General features: G+C 40.6%; 1 protein-coding gene across 1 annotated transcript; it reads left to right on the top strand.

Annotated features, from left to right (window-relative positions):
• The first annotated feature begins 80 nt into the window (after positions 1 to 80).
• Positions 81 to 10297, top strand: LOC144368518 (testis-expressed protein 38-like). Its single transcript, XM_078027558.1, has 2 exons — positions 81 to 123; positions 9720 to 10297. Exons 1-2 carry the CDS (start codon positions 81 to 83, stop codon positions 10295 to 10297), a joined length of 621 nt encoding a protein of 206 aa, XP_077883684.1.
• The last annotated feature ends 15639 nt before the right edge of the window (positions 10298 to 25936 follow it).

Genomic DNA, 25936 nt, shown 5'->3' with positions numbered 1-25936 from the left:
CCTTAAGAAGAGAGCTGCCGTGAACTGGTAGGATTATTGGAATTGACAGTTTGTCCCAGAGAAGTGGATCTTGGACGCCCATGCGGGCACAGAGATCTGGTCCCTCAGCCATCAGCCGATCCGGCAAGCGGCTCCCCCGGGAGGCTTAGCTCTCGCTCTGGGAGGAGCCGCCTAACCCACCTGGTCCCTAATCACGCGCGGCCACAGCTACCCGGCTAGACAGGTGGCCCTGCGGCGGGTGCAGAAATCAACTCCTGCAACTAGCGGCCGTTTTTGCAAGGGGCTGACACCCGGAGCGACTTGGCCCGCCCCACCCGAACCGTAATTCGGCCTCCGCCATCCGGGCTCCCCTGGGGGGCCTAGTGCTCGCTCTGGGAGCAGCCGCCTAACCCACCTGGTCCCTAACCACGCGGCCACAGCTACCCGGCTCTACAGGTGGCCCCCCCGGCGGGCGCAGAGGTCCAACCCCGCAACCACCAGCAGCATCTGAAAGCGGCGGCGGCCCGGAGAGGAGTGGCAGCCCAAACCGGCAGACGCCTCCGCCATATGGGCTTTCCCGGGAGGCCCTGCTCTCGCTCGGCGAACAGCCAAATCACCCGCCCAGATCTTAACCACACAGACACAGCTACCCCACTCTTCACGTGGCTCCCGGTGGCCCGACTCAGCTAGAAGGGTCCCCGCATGGCCCCGCACATGGCCATGCCCTCCGGGCTCTGCTAATAGCCCCGACCACCTGGCAAACAACCGGGAAACTTCAAAATCTCTCTGTGGGTGTGACCGCAAGGACCAAAGGACTCTCGACACCCAACTCCCCTTACTGCCAGAGTCAGGCAGACCTGAGACCCACCAACGGATCAGGCCTAGAGGCCTGCCAGCATGGTAGATACGCCACTCCAATTGGAGTAGGGGGGCAGAGCAGAGCAGCCGCCCGCATCCAGATCAGGCCCAACGACCCGAGGGGGTGATAGTCATATCGCCACAATTGGAGGGGGGGCAGAGCAGAGCCGTCACCCGCTCCCGAAGGGTGGGCAGACCCGCGAACAACAGGCAGAGCAGGCCTAGCGGCCTGCCAGTGCGGTTTTGAGATCACCCCAACCAGAGAAGGAGCACAGCCACTACCCGCCCTGCAAGGGAGATTTTTCAACTATACAAGAGCAATATAAATAATTAGGGGGAAAAACTCATAAACACAACAGTTCCACCAAGCAGAAAGAAACGTGAGCAGCATGAAAAGACAAGGAAAGAAAGGACCACAAGCAATGCAGGTCAACTCAACTTTAGAAGAGGTAATAGCTTCAACAGATGGAATGTCAGATAAAGAGTTCAGGATATATATGCTTCAGATGATCTGGAGTCTCAAGGAAGACATGAGACAGCAAAATCAGACAATGAAAGATCACATTGACAAACAAATCCAGGAAGTAAAAGATCAATTTCACAGGGAGATAGAGGTAATAAAAAACGAACAAATAGAAATTCTAGAAATGCAGGAAACAATAAACCAACTTAAAAACTCAATTGAGAACACTACCAGCAGAGTACATCACTTAGAAGAGAGAACATCAGACAATGAAGACAAAGTATTTCAACTTGAAAAGAACATAGACAGCTCAGCAAGTCTGCTAAGAAACCATGAGCAGAACATCCAAGAATTATGGGACAATATCAAAAGACCAAATTTAAGAGTCATTGGGATACAGGAAGGCACAGAGCTCCATACCAAAGGAATAAACAGTCTATTCAGTGAAATAATATGAGAAAACTTCCCAGACTTGAAGAATGAGACAGAATCCCAAATCCTAGAAGCCTACAGGACGCCGAATGTGCAAAATCATAAGAGATCCACACCTAGACACATTATAATGAAGATGCCCAACATATAGAATAAGGAGAGAATTTTAAAAGCTGCAAGAGAAAGAAAACAGATTACATTTAGGGGCAAACCAATCAGGATAACAGCTGATCTCTCAACACAGACTGAAAGCAAGAAGATCCTGGAATAACATATTTCAAACACTGAAAGAAAATACGTTCCAACCAAGAATCGTGTATCTGGCAAAATTAAGCTTCAGGATAGAAGATGAAATTAAAACCTTCCACGATAAACAAAAGTTAAAAGAATTCGCAGCCAGAAAACCATCTCTTAAAAAAAATCCTTTGCAAAACATTACAGGAAGAGGAAATGGACAATAACATTGAAAACCAACAATGGAAGGTAGGACAGTAAAGGGGGGAAAGTAGTCAAAGAGAATAACAAATCAGGTTTAGTAACATCAATAAACAAATATGGCTAGAAGAACAAACCATATCTCAATAATAACCCTAAATGTTAATGGCTTAAACTCACCAATTAAGAGACACAGGCTAGTAGAATGGATCACAAAACAAGACCCAACAATATGCTGCCTACAGGAGACGCATCTGATAGGAAAAGATATTCATAGACTGAAGGTGAAAGGTTGGGAAAAATCATACCACTCATATGGACTGCGGAAACAAGCAGGAGTGTCCATACTCATATCTAATAAAATAGATTTCAAGCCAAAGTTAATCAAAAGGGATAAAGAAGGACACTTCATACTGCTCAAGGGAACCATACACCAACATGACATAACAATCATAAATATATATGCCCCAAATAATGGTGCAGCTGTGTTCATCAAGCAAACTCTTCTCAAGTTCAAGAGTCTAATAGATCACCATACAATAATCATGGGAGACTTCAACACACCTCTCTCACCACTGGACAGATCTTCCAAACAAAAGTTAAATAAGGAAACTATAGAACTCAATAACACAATTAACAACCTAGACTTAATTGACATATATAGACTATACCACCCAACATCAAGTAGTTACACCTTTTTCTCAGCAGCACATGGAACCTTCTCAAAAATAGACCATATATTATGTCACAGGGCAACTCTTAGACAATATAAAGGGGTAGAGATAATACCATGCATCTTATCTGATCATAATGGAATAAAACTGAAAATCAATGATAAAAGAAGGAAGGAAACATCAAGCATCACTTGGAGAATGAACAATAGGATGCTGAATGATCAATGGGTTTTAGAAGACATCAAGGAGGAAATTAAAAACTTCCTAGAGTTAAATGAAAACACAGACACAACATATCGGAATCTATGGGACACACTGAAAGCAGTTCTAAGAGGAAAATTCATCGCTTGGAGTTCATTCCTCAAAAAAAGAAAAAACCAACAAATAAATGATCTCTTACTTCATCTCAAAATCCTAGAAAAAGAAGAGCAAAACAACAGCAAAAGAAGTAGAAGGCAAGAAATAATTAAAATCAGAGCTGAAATTAATGAAATTGAAACAAAAAAAAAACAATTGAAAAAATTGACAAAACTAAAAGTTGGTTCTTTGAAAAAATAAATAAAATCGACAGGCCCTTAGCCATGCTAACGAAGAGAAGAAGAGAGAGAACTCAAATTACTAACATACGGGATGAAAAAGGCAATATCACAACAGACACTTCAGAAATACAGAAGATAATCAGAAATTATTTTGAATCCCTATACTCCAATAAAATAGAAGATAGTGAAGGCATAGATAAATTCCTTAAGTCTTATGATCTGCCCAGATTGAGTCAGGAGGATATAGACAACCTAAACAGACCAATAACAATAGAGGAAATAGAAGAAACCATCAAAAGATTACCAACTAAGAAAAGCCCAGGACCGGATGGGTATACAGCAGAGTTTTACAAAACCTTTAAAGAGGAACTAACACCAATACTTTTCAAGCTATTTCAGGAAATAGAAAAAGAGGGAGAACTTCCAAATTTATTCTACGAGGCCAACATCACCCTGATTCCGAAACCAGACAAAGACACTTCAAAGAAAGAAAACTACAGACCAATATCTCTAATGAACCTTGATGCAAAAATCCTCAATAAAATTCTGGCGAATCGGATTCAAATACATATCAAAACAAATTATACACCATGATCAAGTAGGATTCATCCCTGGGATGCAAGCCTGGTTCAATATACGGAAATTAATAAATGTTATTCACCACATCAATAGACTTAAAAATAAGAACCATAGGATCATCTCGATAGATGCAGAAAAAGCTTTCGACAAAGTTCAGCATCCCTTTATGTTCAAAACTCTAGAAAAATTAGGGATAACCGGAACATACCTCAACATTGTAAAAGCAATCTATGATAAGCCACAGGACAGCATCATTCTGAATGGAGAAAAATTGAAGGCATTCCCTCTAAGATCTGGTACAAGACAGGGATGCCCTCTCTCACCACTTTTGTTCAACATAGTCCTTGAAACACTGGCCAGAGCAATTAGACAGACGAAAGAAATTAAAGGCATAAAAATAGGAAAAGAAGAACTTAAATTATCACTATTTGCAGATGATATGATCCTATACCTAGCAGACCCATAAGGGTCTACAAAGAAGCTATTAGAGCTAATAAATGAATTCAGCAAAGTGGCAGGATATAAGATCAACACGCATAAATCAAAGGCATTCCTGTATATCAGCGACAAATCCTCTGAAACGGAAATGAGGACAACTACTCCATTCACAATATCCCCCCAAAAAATAAAATACTTGGGAAGCAACCTAACAAGAGAGGTGAAAGATTTATATAATGAAAATTACAGAACCCTAAAGAAAGACATAGAAGAAGACCTTAGAAGATGAGAAATATACCCCGCTCATGGATTGGCAGAACTAACATCATCAAAATGGCGATATTACCAAAAGTTCTCTATAAGTTCAATGCAATACCAATCAAAATCCCAACAGCATTTCTTGTAGAAATAGATAAAAGAATCATGAAATTCATATGGAATAATAAAAGACCCAGAATAGCAAAAACAATGCTAAGCAGGAAGTGTGAATCAGGCGGTATAGCGATTCCGGACTTCAAACTATACTACAGAGCAATAGTAACAAAAACAGCATGGTACTGGTACCAAAACAGGCGGGTGGACCAATGGTACAGAATAGAGGACACAGTAACCAATCCACAAAACTACAACTACCTTATATTTGATAAAGGGGCTAAAAGCATGCAATGGAGGAAGGATAGCATCTTCAACAAATGGTGCTGGGAAAACTGGAAATCCATTTGCATCAAAATGAATCTGAAACCCTATCTCTCGCCATGCACAAAAGTTAACTCAAAATGGATCAAGGAGCTTGATATTAAATCAGAGACTCTGCATCTGATAGAAGAAAAAGTTGGCTACGATCTACATACTGTGTGATCGGGCCCCAAATTCCTCAATAGGACACCCATAGCACAAGAGTTAACAACTAGAATCAACAAATGGGACTTACTCAAACTAAAAAGTTTTTTCTCAGCAAAAGAAACAATAAGAGAGATAAATAGGGAGCCTACATCCTGGGAACAAATCTTTAATCCACACACTTCAGATAGAGCCCTAATAACCAGAATATACAAAGAACTCAAAAAATTAGACAATAAGATAACAAATAACCCAATCAATAAATGGGCCAAGGACCTGAACAGACACTTCTCAGAGGAGGACATACAATCAATCAATAAGTACATGAAAAAATGCTCACCATTGCTAGCAGTCATAAAAATGCAAATCAAAACCACCCTAGGATACCATCTCACTCCAGTAAGATTGGCAGCCATTAGGAAGTCAAACAACAATAAGTGCTGGAGAGGATGCGGGAAAAGGGCACTCTTGTTCATTGCTGGTGGGACTGCAAATTGGTGCAGCCAATTTGGAAAGCAGTATGGAGATTTCTTGGAAAACTGAGAATGGAACCACCATTTGATCCAGCTATTCCCCTTCTTGGTCTATTCCCTAAAGACTTAAAAGAGCATGCTACAGGGACACTGCTGCATCGATGTTCATAGCAGTACAATTCACGATAGCAAGATTGTGGAACCAACCTAGATGCCCTTCAATAGATGAATGGATAAAAATAATGTGGCATTTATACACAATGGAGTATTACTCTGCATTAAGAAATGACAAAATCATAGAATTTGGAGGGAAATGGATGGCATTAGAGCAGATTATGCTAAGTGAAGCTAGTCAATTGTTAAAAAACAAATACCAAATGACCCCTTTGATATAAGGGGAGTAAACAAGGACAGGGTAGGGACGAAGAGCGTGAGAAGAAGATTTACATTAAACAGGGATGAGAGGTGGGAGGGAAAGGGAGTGAGAATGATATATAAGAGGAAAGGAGGGGTAAGACAAGATAATACAAATGGAAGAAATGATTTACAGTAGAAGGGGTAGAGAGGGAAAAGGGGAGGGGAGGGGAGGGGAGGGGGGATAGTAGAGAATAGGACAGACAGCAGAATACATCAGACACTAGAAAAACAATATGTCAATCAATGGAAGGGTAACTGATGTGATACAGCAATCTGTATACGGGGTAAAGTTGGGAGTTCATAACCCACTTGAATCAAACTGTGAAAGATGATGTATTAAGAACTGTGTAATGTTTTGAATGACCAACAATAAAAAAAATTTTAAAAAAAAAGAAATGATCTGGAAAAATAAAGGGAGATATGGAAAATGAAGTCCTAATATACTAATAGCTTACAACTATATTTTCGACACAAAATCAAGTGGTAATATTAAATGCTTTTTTATTAAGAGTTAAAAAAAAGTTACATTGAAAAGAGGGTTGTCAGTCATGGCCAGGAATAATGGTGGCATCCATGGAAAGTGCCTGTTTTGGCTAAAGAGAGACACTGATAGTAGAAGTGATAGGATATTAGAGAGGTGTCAGAGATGACTCCCTGTTTCTGCCTTGATCAATGAGGAAGACAGTGATTAAAAATTACCAAGGTAGAGAAATGGGAGGAGTAGGTTAGAGGAAAAAAATTATTTATCTAAATTAATTTATCTGAATTTGATGCATTGTACTTCATTAAAAATAAGAAAATAATGTGTGCATGCATGCATGTGTGTGTGTGTGTGTGTGTGTGTATCAAATAAACACACACACACAAATATATATATAGTTGATTCAATGAAAACACAATGGGGATAATTTCCTGCCCAGAATCCCTGTCTTGTGTCTACCCCTTCTTCAATTCCAGCATGCTCTTGCATATTAGATCCTTTCTTCTTTCCAATATCCTCCTGTCATTATCTATTTTCTGATCTTTGGGCCCTCTAGTACCCAACTCCAGGCACATCAGAACCAGGAGAACCACTAGGGAGGAATCTGTTTTTGGCCACCCCCCCTTCTCTCAGAGAAGCCACCCCAAACTTTCTCCTTATCTTCTTACAATTGCCATTGTCTGCAGAGGCCAGGCAAAGGCAAGAGTCTGCTTGGAGGCCTTGACCTTCTGATCCTCAGAGCATCCTGCCTGTGAAGATCTGGCTCTGCAGACATGCCATGTCTGGTCCTACTTCACTTGTTAATCTGAGATACAATCATTTTTTAAATCTTCTGGTGCCATCCTCAACTCTGAATTTCTTCACTCCTGTGGTGGGTATGTGCTCAAGGACAGATAACTGGACAAAAAGTAATCCTGTTCCCCCCCAGATAAGGTACGGGGAGAGGAAGATGAAATAAAAAATGTTGATTTTAAAATAAACTTCAGTGGCAGAGCATCATGCTGGGGTTTTTCATGTTAAGCTTTAAATTTAATTTATACTTAACTGAACTTTATTTGTCCATGGTGGGTAGGTTGTATTGTTTAAAAGGGCATCACTTTTATACCAGTTAATATAGAACAACTTTTAAAAAATCATATATTAAATCTGTAGAACATTATATTTTCCACTTATCCAAACTTATAGTAAAACTTATAGTAAAACAAATTTGTTTCAAATTCATCCGCTTCAGAGTTCTAGAAATTTGGAATTCAACTGAAAGGACTCTTTGTCTCAGAGTTGGGGAGTTGACCACCTGGGAGGATAAGGAGGTGTGGAAAACAGTATATGATGAATGGGGAGGGAGATGAAGCTGGAAATAGAAGCAGGATCCCATATGGGGGAGCTTCCATGGGACCTGATGATGCCCCCAAAACACTTGAAGAAACAAAAGTGAGATGGTAGGAGCAAAAGTAGGGCTCTTCTGAACCCTTTTGTTCCCTGACAACTAGGTAAGACACTTCTTGAGGGTAAGGGTGTAAGGGTCCGGCGAAACGTCGGAGGAAGAGACCACAAGAGATTGTCTTATGCAAAAGCAGAAGGGTGGGTTTATTTGGAGACCAGCATGCTGGGGCCCAAGCTCTCTATAGCAAAAAGAGATAGAGCCCTGAGAACCGCTTGAGCAGAGCTTATATAATTTTCTTGGAGAGGGCAGGGAGGGAAGTTCATTGATGGGTCAGGGCGAGTGAGCAGTTTGCCTGCAACCCAGTGAGGGAGTGCATCCTGCAGTTTGGCAGTTGGGGAAAGCACATCCTGGGAACAAGATTAGCAAACAGTTCACAGTTGGGGACAATACATCCTGGGAACAAGATTTCAACAGTGTTTTGTTAAGCATATAGAAAAACAGAGTAACAAGTACCTATTTTATTAACCTTTCAGGATGTCCAGTGCTCACTGTCCTCCCTGCCCCACTCCCCACAGAAAAATGGCTCCCTAACAACTGAAAACACAAGTAGAAGTTCCTGAGGGTGTAAGGGCCTTTCCTGGGGGCTGCCCTGTGAGTTCACCACACAAAGTTGGGGACAGACAATTCTATGGTGGACCAGTCTTTCATGGAAAACAACATGCTCATGAGATGTCACATGATGGAGTCCCTTATTCCATCAACTGCCAACCACTCTACAAGTACCAGCCCAAGAATTCCTGATGCTCAGAACCTGGTGATCTCATCTTTAGAGAACAATGGGACTGAGCCTTCTGGGGACTCCCATTGGTGGGCAGAGTAGTGGGTGAGTTCACTCTTTCCAGAGCCATACGCCTGGTAACCAGAGTGAACCTTTGGATTCACAAAAGGAGGACATGGGCCTTCCAGGCAGTAAGTAAACCCAGACCTTTGAGTGTGGGAAACAAACGTTCAGGGAAGACCCTTTGCATGAATGGGGGTGGTGGCTGCCTGAATGGAGTGCTATTTCGTTAAGAGACAGACTCCTCTAAGAAACTAAGGACTCCTGGAAGGCAGAGACCATGTTCTGCCCAAGCAGAAAAGATACAATTGAGGTCCTTGCCCTTAGTGAGGCTTCTTGGTCTGAATGACTGTATGGGTCCTGGACTGGGAGCCTGTTAGAGTCTGTAAACAAGTCTGGATGGCGCTTGGCATTTTGCCAGAGGGAGTGGTTTGTGAAGTAATGCCAGGGAGCCATTAAGTGTGGAGATTTCTTATTAGTTGACTACTGCATCTAGTTTATGTTAATTAAGATAAGCTGTGTAGAATGTATAAATACCTCTGTTGTCCTACAATAAATGGCTCCCACTCCTGCTGTATCAATGTACACAAGTTCTTCATCACTCCCTGGTTATTTTGCTACAGCCAGACTGTGGCAGGAGCCAGAAGGCCTGACTTGAGTCTGGGCAGATCATGGCCCCTCTACACCTAGTGTTCCTTATCTGAAAAAGGCTAATGGGGTCGCTTACATGCCCTGCAAATATAGCTTTGACTGAATCAGGAAATTATTAGGCATGTCTTTGAGAAGGGTGGGAGGGAATGAGACAATGAATGAGCCAATGAGATACAGTTCAGGTCCCAAGCTAGAGCTGTCAGTCAGCTTGCCTCTTTTCTTTTATTTACTGTCTCAGTGTGGGTGCCATGGTACTTCGGATTGTTGGGGCTCTGCACCGTGATAACTGCTGGCTTCATCCTCTTACTCCACTGGAGGAAGAACCTGCGGAGGAGGCAGCATGCCCAGCAGTGGGTGGAGGTGATGAAAGCTGCCACCTTCAGTTATAGCCCACTGCTGTACTGGGTCAACAAACAACGCAGATATGGCATGACCGCCACCATCAGAATAGACCCTCCCAGGCCTGTTGCCTATACTGATATTGAACTCCAAATTCCGGTTCTTCCATCGGATCCACTCCCCTGTGAAGACATGTGTCACACCTTCGGAGGTAGAAGCCCCAAGGAGGAAGCCACTGTTCCCCTCCAACCTACTCTGGTGGTTTCACAGGAGCCCTCACCTAAGGGGATGCCAGACCGCCAGACCCCATCGCCCCTTCCTGATTGTCTTTCCAGTGTCATCCCCTCTGCCCCTCCCCTCTGCACCCGGAACTTTCCTCTCATGCTGTCCCACTCTGCCTCCTACCCCTTTCTCAGGGCTCCTGAAAGGCAGGTCCACTACTCTTCCCTTCCTGCATTGGCCCAAGGAGTGAACTGACCCAATATGTAGACTTTTACTACAGGGTTGAAGCCTCTTCTCAATGAAAGGAAGAGCTTCAGGGGCCAGGTATTAGAAAAAGGAGTCAAAGACTGTGATCCTGATACACAGGTCATAACTCTTATAGATGTTACATAGTAAAGATTTTTTTTAAATGTTATACTCATTTGCATCTCATTTGCCAGTAGGAAGGCAATGTCCTTCCTCTGTGTGATGGTGCACAAGTCTCACCAATACAATGAGAACTGGAGGCTGGCTCTGAAGAGACACATTGAGCCAATACTTGTGGATGAGCTCAATTCCTTCCATCAAGTATTCAATGTGTTCAAGACCCTGGGCTAGGTCCCCAAAGGCACTGCTCTTCTGCAGGATGGGAAGTAAAATTGCCACAAGAGTAACAGTTGCCAATGGCACAGGGCTACAGCAGTCCACAGTGGCTATGCCACTGGCCAAGCAAGTCATCATGAGGTCAGTGAACCACAACACACTATGTGCTGACTGGGTGATATCTATGATGTAATGATTATTAGCTGGTTGTTTCTCTACATTATTTCTAACAGAGAAACACTGCAAAATGGTTATTATGATTTTACTTTTACTGATGAGGAGACAGGTTCCAAGGGCACATGCCATTTCTTTTTTGATGTTATTTGTGCTGAGTCTCTTCTCCCATGTACATCTGTCTGGCATTACAGTTCCTGTTCTTTCCACCCCATGGTACCCTTCCTTAATCATATCTTCTTAAAACATCCTTGGTGAATGAATGCTTCACTGTGTGTAGAGTGTCATCAGCTTGGCCTACAGATTTGCTTACTGGAAGGGCAGCCTAATATTCTATGCAGGAACACATCCAAAGAGTGTATCCTAAGATATCCATGGCTGCACAAAATTGAGTCCCCTGTCATTCTACTACATGAGAATATTAATAATTTTTCTACTTTCTGGATAAGGTCCAAAAAGGAGACACAAAGATAACTATGAGATATTTGCCCTAGTTTAAAGATAAGAAAGCCTGATTCTATCCCACAAATTTGTCCCATTTACTCTGAAAATGAGCAAACCACTTAACCATATTTCATCTAAACTTTAAATGTACATGGCCCTGAGAGAAGTGCCTGTTTTTGCCTATTTTGTGGTGTTGTGTGTGTGTGTGATTGTGATTTTCAGAAGTTAGTAAACATGTAGCTAATTTTTTCTTTTTTTCCCCCATGTGTGGTCTCAAGGGTTTACATCAAGCAATGGAAAGAAAGCCTGAGTCCTATCTCTATGACCTCTAGCAATATATTTTAAGCCATTTTCTTTTATATTTTTAAAGTTAAGTGGAACCATTTATTTCTTGTGTAAACATGATCTTATGTTGTTTATCAAAATACAAAACAGGGTTAAGCAGATCTTCTATGGAGAAAAGGGGCAGAGGTTCTCTTCTCCCTCACCTTGCCCCCTCTTCACCTTGCCCCCTTCAACCCTGCAGATATCTAAATCCCACGACCTATAGTCTTCACTTATTCTCACCCAATGATACTCTAATTCTGAAGGTACATTTTAGAAAACTAATTTGTGTCAATGATCAGTTAGACCCTGCTTTCAAAGGAGGATAGAATTCATAAACATCAATCAAAGATTTTCTTTCTCTTAAGAACCAGGGGAGTGGGGAAAATCTTTGTAACACACAGTGACAGAAAACAAAAATGTTTTATTCAGATAAGATAAAATGTCTGTCACTAATATGAAATGAAGCTCAAACTGAGTAATAAAAACCTTGAATTCACCCCCTATACTGAACCAAAATGACTTATATGTTACCAAAATAGCTCCAGGCGAACAAAAGTAGATTTGCATTATTTCATATGAGAATACAAGTTAGGTTAGGTTCATATAACAAAAAGTACATGCTCTATAAAATCTTAGGATACCCAAATGTGTTCTGGTTTGGGTATGAAAGAAACCAAATCTAGTTGTTGTTGGTAAGCAAGCCAAGGAGATGCACAGCAAACAAAAAGCTGTCGATAAAAACTGCTTGACATTGACCCCATGGGAGTCAAAATTCTCCACTGTGACCAGCAGGGCCAGCACAGGGGGTTGGAGGGGTTATGTGCAGCAATGCAAAGAAAGGAAACTGCAGTAGAATGCAACACAGCCAGCAGCAGAGGAAGGGTTTCCACTCGTCAGCTTTGTTGATGCAGACCCATTGCTGGGTACTAGGAATGTTACAGCATCTTGAAGCCAGGCACTTTATTCCTCTGGGAATTCTACAGGATCTGTTGCCTCTCTTAATAATAGAGAGGCTCTTTAAGTAAACATTATGATGCCAGTATCTGTGTGTGTGTGTGTGTGTGTGTGTGTGTGTGTGTGTGTGTGTGTATAAAAGGGTCAGGAAGCAAGCAGTGCTTTGGGAAACTGAAGAAAGAAGAGTAGGAGCTGCCACACAGAATAGCTAAAGATTTGCAAATGAAAGCCAAACTCAGATCACTACCCAATCTTTCTCAGAGAGCTGAGGATGTGGCAGGTGAGGCTTGACTACAGCTCAACACAAGGACTAGACTCAGTAAGTGAGGACCCTATACAGATATAAATCCCACATTAACACTAAGTATTTGGTTTCTGGGGGTTGTAAGCTAGTCTTCTAGACAAGAACAAAGGAAGTTGAGATAATGACCTGTGTCTGCAAGACATGGTATTTTCTCAGGCAGGATGACAAGGGATCACAGGTCTGAGCACAGAATGGGTGCATGTGGCAATGACCCCAGCAATTCTATTCCTAGACATATATTGGGGGAATAAAACATATCTACAAAACCCTAAACAATAATATTCACAGCAGTATAATTCCTAAAATTCCAAATGTGGAAACAATAACCAACACATGAATGGATAAATAGAATGGGTTGTGTCCATACAATGGAATATTACTCAGTCAAAAAAGAAATGTATTGCTACATGCTACAACATCAACAGACAAGGATAACATTACACTACAAGAAGCACACACAAGGCCACATATTATGATTTTGTTCATAGAAAACATCCCCAAACCAGCATCATTCCTAAAAGACACTCCAGTCCCATTAGTCATCACTCTCACTCTCTTCTACTCTCAGCCCCCAGTAACAACTAATCTACCTTTCATCTCTATGGATTGCCCATTTTGAACAGTTCTTATAAATAATATATAAGATGTGGCACTTTTGTCACAGTATGGAAACAAAAGAGTGGCTCCATATTTGCTGAACTAGTGGAGAAGCAGTATAGAAAGAAAGAATTTATGATCTATAAAAAGGTCACACAATTTTAGAGGTAGGAGAAAATTTGAATGTCATCTAGTCCAAATATCTAATTTTCTAGGTGAGAAAATCTAGATCCCCCCAAATCCTGGGCTGACCCAGGGATAGTCAGACATAGAGTGACAGAAGTGAGAATTAAAACACAAAGGGTTTGGTTTACAATGTAGGAGTTTTTGTAGACTGATTCTCCAAAATAAAATCTTCTTTGTCTTTCACTTCATCGAATATGATGCAGTAATCAGTACCTCCTTAGGTGTAGGGCTTGCTACTTGCTTGTATCTAAACATGGTTGGGTCTATTTCTCGAGTTTTAGGCCAAACTTGTTTCAAGAAAAAGACCTAAATCATTTTCTCAATATAACCAGGCGCCTTTCAACCTCTAGTATTTGGTTGCTACCATTGTTTCTCCCTTTGAGCATGTGTTTTGTGGACATTTCCTCCTAATGTACAAGCTCTGCTTAATTTTGAAAGCTCACAAGCTGGCAGCCCCAGGAAGTGTGACTCTATAGCTCACCCATTCTCAGAGAATAGCTCTGACATGTATTGTATCCCCTTGTTCTGATTCATTACCTAAAAACTAAAAAGATATTTCACAACTATGGACTTTAGGAACAGAACTCTAAAATGTCTTCTGCTTATATATTTGTTTACATACTGGATACACAAACATGTGAATCTCCACGGGGCATCCATATCATTCACTCTTGTTTGATATGTTTTCTCTGTGACGAGGATTGATGATCTTTGTGAGAATAAAGATTTCTGTGATCCTTTGAGGGAAAATATTGACTCCAGCCTTATCTCTTGATCTCCACCTCACTCTATTTTATAATCATGACACAATTACTATTTTACCCCTTCAGTTTGTGAATCCAATACAAAGATTGACCAGTTGTTGCTTTTTAATTGAGAAGTAAACCATCTTTCACCCTCCATTCCAAGTAAAGCAAAACCCACAATCCATTAAGTTTGTCTAAAAAAATCATACATGATAGACTAATGATTTTTCTTTTTTCAATACTAAGAATTTCTATACATTTTCATCAAACTTGTAAAAGCATAGTTTTTTACAGGAAAACTATCAACTGAACAATATCCAACATGAATTCTGAATTTCAACTAGATGACTTTTTTTACATATATATGATATGAAGAATAGCTTTGTTCACAGGAAGTGCACATCAGGAAAAGTGGGTTGAAAAGATTTGTAAAGCTAGAAGGGAATGGTGATTTCCTCTAGTATAAATCTGACTCCTTCATTTGAAAGAAGAGGAAACTGAACTTGGCAAAGGAAGGACAGCCTTCTCAAGAAATAGTGGTTGAACAAGAGAATGTCCCAGCTAGAGGAAAGGAAAGAAAGGGGGGTAAGATTAAAACCTCACCCTAAAACTCACACGATGTACAAATATTAATTCAAAGTGATCATGGATTAAAATGTAAATATAAAGCCATAAAGAAAAGGAAAGTGAAGCTCAGCAAGAGAACTTGGTTTGCCAGAGATCACCCAGTGACTTGTCACAGAGTTTGTTCCAATACATTATTATTCACCAGCTTAACAATTTCCATTTGGCCTAATATTTCTCTACTTAGGCTCACTCAGAGTAAATGGTTGCCACTCTGCTGACTGGATATTTGTTCATGCTCTTTTGGTCTTGAAAAATCTGTTTCATGCTACTTGAATTACTCATTCAGCCTTCACTAGGCAACTGCCCTGTGCCAGTCATATTTCCCATCTCAAGGGACTCAGAGTTCATGGGGGAGAGAGTGGAGTCTCACCCTAATGAGATTTAAACCCCTTCAGGGGCAACAACCAGCTTTTTCTTCCTTTTCACCAGGTGAGCACAGCCAGCGTAGCGCTGGGCACACCTGGCACATTTTGGTGATTGGGCAGTCTTGAGGTCCAGGACACTGGCTGCCCTGGTCTGTTGAGAGGACTGAAGTCTATAGAGATTAAGGGGCAAACCCTCCATAAGGTGAGAGAGGAGCGCAGGCCTTCCCAGGAGGCTGGTTGGTCACCTGGCTCATCTCTTGGTCTGCACCAGGCAGTGGTTACAGGGGGACCCGCCATTGAAGGAGAGAACTTGGCAGGTCCAGGAAGACCCCCAAAGCTCCACAGGCGCCTCCTCCCAGGGCACAGCCCAGGGCTGCCTGGAGGGTAAAGATGCCTGTGGGGCTCTTACCCAGGCCCATCCCTGCAGCACCTCCAAACAAAACCTTAAGCTGCTAGATAGCGGGATGTGGGGGTCCCACTGCATTTCTATTTCCTTTTCAGTCTCCTTTCTGTAGTTTGGAATTTTTTTCTGGTAAAAAGTTGGGGGTTCACCCATGGCCTCCACTCTGTCGCCCCCTCAGCCTTGTGTTTCTGCTTCTCCTCAGGAAATTTAGGTCCCTCACGGAGAACTTTAAAATTGAACTTCATATTTCAAGAAGAAGAAAATTTCAACATGAAGAGCTCTGGATGAACAGGGCCCAAGAGCCCTTTCTCTGGAAACAGGGCCCAGGACAGTGCTCACCTCAGCTGTGGAAGCCTCCCTCTCACCCTGTTGCCTTGGTTCTTTGGCCTTTTCCAAACTGACCTCTCAGTCTCATGAATAATCAGCCCCGCCTTCCTGGGCGGGGCGACACTTCCTCATAAAGAATCAGCCTGGCCTTCCTGGGCGGGGCCATGCTTCCTCGTGAATAATGTATTTTTCTCTCTGGGTTTTCAGGAACAGGAGGCGGAGTCAGTCTAATGAATATGCAAAGCAGAGGAAATTGGCAGATAATGCTCTCCTGCCAGGCAGGGCCCCTCAAGGCCTGTTCCAGCTCTCAATACAGAGCCCTCCAGCAGCCATTGCTGTGTCTCTCCTGCCTTTCTGAGGGCTTGCATGGGCTCCTGGGCTGGAGGGACCCGCCTCAAGCACCTGCAGCCTCTGGAAGCTGGTGTCTCTGACTGCTGCGCCTGGGTAACCTGTAGGTCAAGGACAGCCTCCTGGGGCTTCTGAGGCAGCACTGCCCAGCTGGGCAGGTGAGGTCCCCAGAGAACTTTTGCCTCCTTGGACAGGCCGCTGAGCTGGGGTCCCACAGAAATTTCAGGTCAGCACAGTGCAGTGTGGGCAGGGGCTTTCTACACTCTGGAGGGACCTGGGGTCCAAGAGAAGGACAGGTTAGGGATCCAAAGGGCAGAGCTCCTCAGTCTTCCAGGGCATCTCCCACCTCTTCCCCGCCAGTGACCCTCTATGTGTCATTATAAAAATGAAACAAACTGTACATTTAGTCCCCTTACCCTGCCCCTGAGCTGAGCCCCTTCTGCAGAGGTCGCCCCTGGCTGCAGCAGGACAGGGAAATCAAGAGAAAGGGGATTACTGTATGTTTCCTTAAGATCTAAGATCACCTCTGCAATCACATAGGGCAAGATGATATTTTAACAAACGGTGTTGGAATAACACTATTGAAGCACATGCTTTGCATGTACAAGGTCCTGGCTCCAATATCCACAAAACACACACACACACACACACACACACATTTACACACACACACAAACACAGAGCACAAGACAGAGCACAAGAAGCAGGTGGAGCCTGTGGGGAGGCACTATTCTCTAGGTTCTGCACCAGGAGCCCACATAGCTCATCATGGTGTTAACTCACGCTGAGGGGACCTAGTTCCAGGACAGGGGAAGCTAGAAGCCTGTGGCCCAAGGCCTAGGCCACTGAGGCACAGCACCCACCCAGCCTCCTGAATAGGCTTTCCTTGAAGAATCTGCCCCATGATAGCACATGACAAGTGCCACTCAGAAAAGGTTCTGGAGCAAGAGTGCAGAGAATGTGGCAATGCCAAAGGCACAGGCAGAAGTTCCTAGGTCACTACCTGGCCAAGCACATTTATGAAACCCAGGCCTGGACCTTGCCAGCCAGCAGAGAGGGGCCTAGAAGAAGAGTTCAGGCCAAGGTGGAACAGGAGGGGTGTGTGCTCATGCACACAAAAGTGTTAAGTTTTGCTGTTCTTAGCAAAACAAAGGGATTCTGTGAGAAACTACAAACTATAAACACCAGTTCTTGTTCAATCTCTTTAAACTATTTTGAGGAGTATTTTTTTGTATGCTTGTTTTCTTTTGTTTTGCCTTTTAATGTGCCTCTTTGTTTTTTGTTCAAGACACACATTATGTACTGGATAGAAAGAACAGTGGCAAATAGATCTTTAGTAATGTTAGTAAGGTTTAGAGACAGGAGAAACAGTGTACTGTCTTATAATCACATCTCAATCTTTTTTTGTGTGTTGAGGGGATATTGAACCCAGGAGTGGTTTACCACAGAGTCACATCCTCAGTCCTATCTATCTATCTATCTATCTATCTATCTAATCTATTTAGAGTTAGTGTCTTTCTAAGTTTCTGATGGCCTTGCTAAGTTTCTGAGGCTGGCTTTGAATTTACAATCCTCCTGCCCCAGCCTCCGCCCCCCCCCCCCGCCCCCGACATCAATGTTTTTGATAAACTGGACTATAAACTTTACCAGTACTTTTCAGGTTTTCTTTCTCCCCTTAGGTGGAACAGTGTAATTGGAGAGAGCTAGAGTTTTTAGATTTTTCTTCTTTCTCCCATTTAGAAAGCTAGAGGACCTCAAATAGGTTACTTTCTATCAGGTCAGTTTGACTCATAAAACCAAGTAGTTCATGATCTGATAAGATAGCTTCACCCAAGGCCTACCTTGTTAAAAACAGAATGCTTCTGTATGTGTTTAAATAGTTCCATTTCCTCTTTTCCTGCTAGAAACATGAGAGATTTTTTCCCCCCTCTGATAATCACTTTGAGGTCCTGGTAGACTCCCGGGAAGTAAAATTCACAAAAATGGTTTGGGTTCTTCTACGATTGGGATTCCTGGAGTTTTTAACTCTCAAGAGTTTTCCACATTGAGGCATCTACAATTTAGTTTCCTTCCCTGGCCCTGATTCCCACAGACGTTTCTATACATGGGTTTTGGTTCTGTAAAGTTGTGAATCTCTCTGATTTTGGGGGAAGCAATTATCCCAATACTTCAATTTTTTGACAGATTTAAGAAGACTTGTTGATTTTTCATTGTGCTTAGATTTTAACTTTTTGTTAGGAGGGAATGGTGATTTCTGAGTTCCTCTTACATCCTTTATGCACTTACCAAGCAATATTTGAAAATGCTGTTATGACGTTAACTAAAATTCTAAAAAAAAGGTAATTAATTTGAAGAAAATTGAAAACCTTAAAATATTAAAGAACTGTATTTAGTAACACATTGCCTATTTCCATTTATGTTAACAGCTTTTGTGTTCTTTCCTAAATTTTAAAAATATTTACTTAAATATCTTATTGATTTGTCAGTAATATTATGCTTTCCAGTTGAACCCTGAAACATTTAAAAAGTTAAATTCTATAATTGCTTATGGCTGAAATGAGAGAAAATAGATTTTTTTTCATATTTGACCTATATCAGATAGGCTCTTTGACTCAATAAGCAGAGCTTCCTTTTACTAACATTTAATGAGTAACACAAAATTCATTTTTCCTTACATTTCAAGTATAATTTATTTGGAAATACTTTTTATTGAAAGAATAAAATAACAGATATTTCCATTTCAGATTATGTTTTAAAAGCATGTTGGCTATTATGTTATCCAAAATTATATATATAATATATATATAATATATTCCTATATTATATATATAATATCTGTATATATATATACAGATTAATTAAAGGTAAAACATTAGGAAAACATTAAGAAATTAATGTTTTCTAAGCAAAGGTAGATAATTTCTTATTTCATCTACCTTTCCTTAACTAAGGAAAGGTAGATAATTTCTTATTACCTTATGTACACTGGGTAACCAAATAGTAGGTCTCTTTATAAAATATTCCAATAAAAAATGAAATAATTATCCAGGCATGGTGGCCCACACATGTAATGACAGTAGCTCGAGAGGCTGAGGCAGGAGCATTGCAAGTTCAGAGCCAGCCTCAGCAAAAGAAAGGCACTAGTCAACTCAGTTAGAACCCTATCTCCAAATAAAACACAAAATAGGGCTGGGGATTTGTGAAAATTAATAATCATTAATAATGTCCCCTTGATATTGATAATGTGACACATGATGACTCACTTTCATTTATTTACCAACATAATTCAATTTTGTAGTTAATAAAGCTGAACTGGAGAGACTAGTAAAATATCCAAAGCCATATGTAGAAAGAGATAGCATTAAAATTCAAACCAGTGACACTAATATTCAAATTTGTACCTCTTAACTACTAAAAACATGCTAAATCTTAATTTTAGTGTAATGTTTTTTTAACTGAGGATGGAACTCAGGAATGCTTAACCATTGAGCCATATTCCTAGGCTTTTTAAAATTTTTAATTTTTTACTTTGAGGTTGGGTTTTACTCAATTGCTGAAACTGGCTTTGAACTTGTGATCCCCCTGCCTCAGGCTCCTGAGCTGCTGGGATTATGGGCATGTGCATCCATGCTGGGCCCTGAATATTAATATAATTCTTATGATAAAAACATATTAAGGCTGATGCTATAAAATGGGGATTTAAATCTTAATTTGCAGTATGTTGAAAATCAAATGCTTTCTTTAATGTTACTAATTCTATCTAAGGCCCATGTAATTTCATGAGTCCTAATCTATTTATGTTTCTCAGTTTCCTATGATTTTTCATTTGGGTTTTTATTTATTTATTTATTTATTTATTATTTATTTTTTTAATTTTTTTTATTGGTTGTTCACAACATTACAAAGCTCTTGACATATCATATTTCATACATTAGATTGAAGTGGGTTATGAACTCCCAATTTTACCCCAAATGCAGATTGCAGAATCACGTCGGTTACACATCCACAATTTTACATAATGCCCAATTAGTAATTGTTGTATTCTGCTACCTTTCCTACCCCCTACTATCCCCCTCCCCTCCCCTCCCATCTTCTCTCTCTACCCCATCTACTGTAATTCATTACTCCTCTTGTTTATTTTCCCATTCCTCTCACAACCTCTTATATGTAATTTTGTATAGCAATGAGGGTCTCCCTTCATTTCCATGCAATTTCCCTTTTCTCTCCCTTTCCGTCCCATCTCATGTTTCTGTTTAATGTTAGTCTTTTCTTCCTGCTCTTCCTCCCTGTTCTGTTCATAGTTGCTCTCATTATATCAAAGAAGACATTTGGTATTTGCCTTTTAGGGATTGACTAGCTTCACTAAACATAATCTGCTCTAGTGCCATTCATTTCCCTGCAAATTCTATGATTTTGTCATGTTTTATTGCTGCATAGTACTCCATTGTGTATAGATGCCACATTTTTTTTTATCCATTCATCTATTGAAGGGCATCTGGGTTGGTTCAACAGTCTAGCTATTGTGAATTGTGCTGCTATGAACATCGATATGGCAGCATCCCTGCAGCATGCTCTTTTAAGGTCTTCAGGGAATAGTCCAAGAAGGGCAATAGCAGGGTCAAATGGTGGTTCCATTCCCAGCCTTCCCAGGAATCTCCAAACTGCTTTCCAAATTGGCTGCACCAATTTGCAGTCCCACCAGCAATGTACAAGAGTACCCTTTTCTCCACATCCTCGCCAGCACTTGTTGTTGTTTGACTTCATAGTGGCTGCCAATCTTACTGGAGTGAGATGGTATCTTAGGGTTTATTTATTTATTTTAATCACAAAGGATAGTGTGAGAAATTGAATAAAAATATCTAGTAAGGCTTATCTTCAGCATTGTGTAGCTTCAGAGCCATTCTATTTCAGTAGTAATCTTTATATGTGTATGTATACCTAAAGTTTGTCCAAAAATAATTTTAATTTACTTTATAATTACTTTTAGAAATTTCTAGAGTAATTATTTGTTATATAATTTGAAATAACACTTATATATACAGAAGAAAAGTACACAATAATGTAACTGTTTCAATATGGGGCTCACCTAGACCAAATATATGTTTCTTTTTTTAAAAAGGGAAAGAAAAACATTTTTATTATATATGCTCTATTATGTGTGTATATGTATACACACACACACACACACACACACACACACACACACACATATATATATATATATATATATATATTCTGTTTATATTTATATCAATGATCTATGGGTAACTTCTGATATGTTCATTCATGTATAAATATATACATATATTTACATACAAACTAGAAAACCTATTGGGAAGTTGTTATGAAAGTGACAGGGTAATAAAATGAAGTAACTGTTATGGAACAATAATGATCACAAATAATTCTTAAAAGAACTTAGAGAAATAAATATTTTAAGTCTTAAAAAGATTCAGCATTTGATGAAATAATAGACAAAACCCAGGAGTGACTGTTAAGCTAAGTATTTTACACTAAAATCCATTCTTTTATCTGGCCTGTTTTATCTTATTGGGGGCAGAAAAAATGGGAGTAGAATATAGCCATACCATTTAGGACCATAGACTTAGGGGATTTTCTCAAAAGTAGTCCATCTAGGGGAAAAAATGGGTGGGGACTGAGCCTTGGCTTAAGAGCTAAATAAAGGTTTTCATCACTCAGTGACTTACTGTCATGTAGCATAGCAAAATTAAAACTTATATTTACTTCTAACTGTAAATTCCCTTCACATACCAGGCGTTACAAGCTCAAGATGTTGTTTTGTTATCAGAGTATTATAGCATTTGTTCCATATGCAGAATTTTGAAGTAAGGGAAATATTTTAACCCATTTTTCTTTTAAGTAACTTTCATTCACCTACTTTCTTCTTTCAATATTCCATGATGTTAATACCAAAAATAAATGATTTTTAAATGATAATAGTGAGTTAAGAAAATACTTTATAAGATGTGTTTGTGTGTGTGTGTGCGTGTGTGTGTATCAAATAAACACACACACACAAATACATATATAGTTGATTCAATGAAAACACAATAGGGATAATTCCCTGCCCAGAACCCCTGTCTTGTGTCTACCCCTTCTTCAATTCCAGCATGCTCTTGCATATTAGATCCTTTCTTCCTTCCAATATCCTCCTGTCATTATCTATTTTCTGATCTTTGGGCCCTCTAGTACCCAACTCCAGGCACATCAGGACCAGGAGAACCACTAGGGAGAAATCTGTCCTTGGCCACCCCCCCTTCTCTCAGAGAAGCCACCCCAAACTTTCTCCTTATCTTCTTACAATCTCCATTGTCTGCAGAGGCCAGGCAAAGGCAAGAGTCTGCTTGGAGGCCTTGACCTTCTGATCCTCAGAGCATCCTGCCTGTGAAGATCTGGCTCTGCAGACATGCCATCTCTGCAGCCACCCAGCAATCTACTCAGAAATTCCCCACCTTTGGTTAATGATCATCTGCTGAAGATTTGAAATTCCTTAGATTTTTAACAAGAGGTCCCACATGTTTATTTTGCACCAGGACACACAAATTCTGCAGCCATCCCTGTACACATGTCCACATCCCAATGGTACAAGCCAGTGAAGGCAACATCTCTGATCTGTGAGTAGCAACCTCATTTATAGCTAGGAAGACACACTGCCTTAAATTACAGGGAGGTACAGGGAAAAATGAGCTCATTCTTTTGTTTCTATGAAATACACAGTCTTATGTGCAATTTCATGTTTCTTCCTAGGTAATAACTTAGGAGGGAACCCTTGGGAACAGAATACAGAAATATCAAATTATGGCCTATTAACTGTGCCTCATCATTTCTTAATGGCTTTGGGTATAGACTGAGGAGAGGGATAGCTGGGTCAAAAGGTGGTTCTATTCCAAATTTTCCAAGAAATTTCCAAGCTGCTTTCCATATTGGCTGCACCAATTTGCAGTCCCACCAGCAATATATGAGTGTGACTTTTTCCCCATACCCTCACCAATACTTATTGGTATTTGTCTTCATAATAGTTGCTATTCTGACTAGAGTGAGGTGAAATCTTAGAATAGCTTTGATTTGCATTTCTCTATTACTAGAGATGTTGAACATTTTTTCATATATTTGTTAAATGATTATATATCTTCTTTTGAGAAGTGCCTTTTCAGCTCCTTAACTCATTTATTGATTGGTTTGTTTGTTTGTTTGCTGTTAAGTTTTTTGAGTTCTTTATATATCCTGGAGATTAGTGCACTATTTGAAGTGCATGTAATAACTGGATGGTATTCCACATGAGAGGGGCATGGGATGAGTGGAAGAACTTTAGATGGGGCAAAAAAGGGGAAGGCAAAGGGATAGTAAAGGTGGTGGAATGAGACAGACATCATCACCCCAGGTACATGTATAATTGCATGAATGGTGTGACTCTACTTCATGCACAACCATAGAAGTGAAAAATTCTGCTCCATTTGTGTACAATGAATCAAAGAGCTTCCTACTGTCAGGTATAACTGATTAGAACAAATAAATAAAGGGAAAAAATGTTATAGTGTAGTAAGTACTATGACAAATATTGCTTAAACCCAGACAAACCGTTCATACTTTTTAATTCTATGAATTCCAATCAGGTACTAAAGGAAATCAATGTAGTCTGAAATGAAGTCTTCATTGTGAACTCCCACTAGCTCTTCATCAAAGGATTAGGATCATTGGCTTTAGAATCAAACAGATGTGCCTCATATTCACAATTTCTTCTCATTTTCTTAAAAATATGTTCCTAGTTGAGTCTGATTTTTCTACTTTTGATAGAGATATGGATACAGTAATTATTTTACTTCGCATTGAACTTCTACAAAATTATATCCAACCACAATTAATGTCTTATATTAATAGAATAAGCAGTAAAAGGCATAAAATCATATCAAAAGTCAGAAAGCATTTAATAAAATGTAGCACATCTTCATGTTAACAATAATGATAAACACTCTATGACCTGGGAATAGAAAGGAATGAATATGACCTGGGAATAGAAATGACCATGGCTCACAGTCTGAAGAGGAAAACTCAGATATTGAAATTCAGGATTTAGAGAGAAATTTTATTTTTTTTTTATTTTTTTTTAAATAGAGAGTGAGAGAGAGGGGGGGATAGAGAGAGAGAGAGAGAGAGAGAGAGAGAGAGAGAGAGAGAGAATTTTTAAATATTTTTTTTTCTTAGTTCTCGGCGGACACAACATCTTTGTTTGTATGTGGTGCTGAGGATCGAACCCGGGCCGCACGCACACCAGGTGAGTGCGCTACCGCTTGAGCCACATCCCCAGCCCTAGAGAGAAATTTTAATAGGCTGCGTCTAACACCGCCTGCCCAAGCTATTCAAATTCGGCCAGTACCTGCTAGAAGGACCAAATTTAACAGGTGTGCTAAATTAAAAATGACTCTTCTTACTCCAGTCCAGCGAGGTATTAAGAGGGCTCAAGAAATGGGAGAGGATACTAGTGGTTTTCACCTCTTTCCAGTTTTTGAGCAAACTGATGAACAAGATTAGAGAGTAAGAGTTCATACTGTAATCCCATTTAAAACTATTAAAGAATTAAAAAGTGCATGTGAGACGTATGGTCCAAATTCCCCTTTTGTACAAAGTCTGATAGAAAATATTTGTTCACAACCCCTTCCTCCTAGCGATTGGATTTTTTTAGCCAGATCTTGTCTGAGCGGGGGGGATTACTTAATCTGGAAAACCTATTGGAGTGATTTCTGTAATGAGCAAGCAGAGAGAAACAGAAGACAGGGCATAGAAACACCAGTAACGATGCTTTTAGGGACTGAAGATTTCGCAGCTTTAGAAAGACAATTAAATTATAATTTTGCAGCATACAATCAAATAACTGACTGTGCAAAACGTGCTTGGAAGCAGATCATCCCAAAAGACCAGTCCAATTTAGTTCTTACCAAAATCAGACAAGGTGCCAACTGTATCAGGCTGCGAGCAGATCCATAGGGGACCCAGGAGCAAGTGAATTTATTGTCAGGCAGTTGGCCTATGAGAACGCAAATAAAATTTGTCAAGATGTTCTCCGGCCTCATCGTAAAAAAGGAACAGTTTCTGAGTTTATTCGCCTGTGTTCTGACTTAGATCCCGCCCAATTACAAACAATGGCTTTAGCGGCTACGTTAAGGGAAACCTTAGGACCGCAAACCTTAGGGCCGCAAAATTTAGGTCAAAGGTCCCGCGGAAGGTGTTATGTTTGTGGCAAAATCAATCACTTTGCCCGCGAGTGTCGCATGCGCAATTTTAGGTTCAGAGCTCCATCTACTGGTGATAATAGATATTGCAGAACTCAGCGCCACGCAGTGGATTCAGATGGCGAGGATGAGCCCGCCTTCTCGTCGCCGATATTTCCTCCTAGCGGGAGATCAAAAAACTTCCGTTCGGCCTCTCCCCAGGCCGAGCAACAATATGGGGAATTCCAGGGAAGGTCGCAGAAAGTGACGTCACTGGCGCCGA

This window comes from Ictidomys tridecemlineatus, chromosome 2 (genome assembly GCF_052094955.1).
Source record: "Ictidomys tridecemlineatus isolate mIctTri1 chromosome 2, mIctTri1.hap1, whole genome shotgun sequence".
NCBI lineage: Eukaryota > Metazoa > Chordata > Mammalia > Rodentia > Sciuridae > Ictidomys > Ictidomys tridecemlineatus.
The sequence above is the reverse complement of the archived record's forward strand: the minus strand, read 5'-3'. Positions and strand labels throughout refer to the sequence as shown.

What these genes read in the sequence shown, in the direction of transcription:
- LOC144368518 (XM_078027558.1), top strand. Translation starts at nt 81, where the DNA reads ATGCGGGCACAGAGATCTGGTCCCTCAGCCATCAGCCGATCCG. An exon ending in CTCAGCCATCAGCCGATCCG is followed by an intron (nt 124 to 9,719) that starts GCAAGCGGCTCC and finishes TTACTGTCTCAG; the next exon opens with TGTGGGTGCCATGGTACTTC.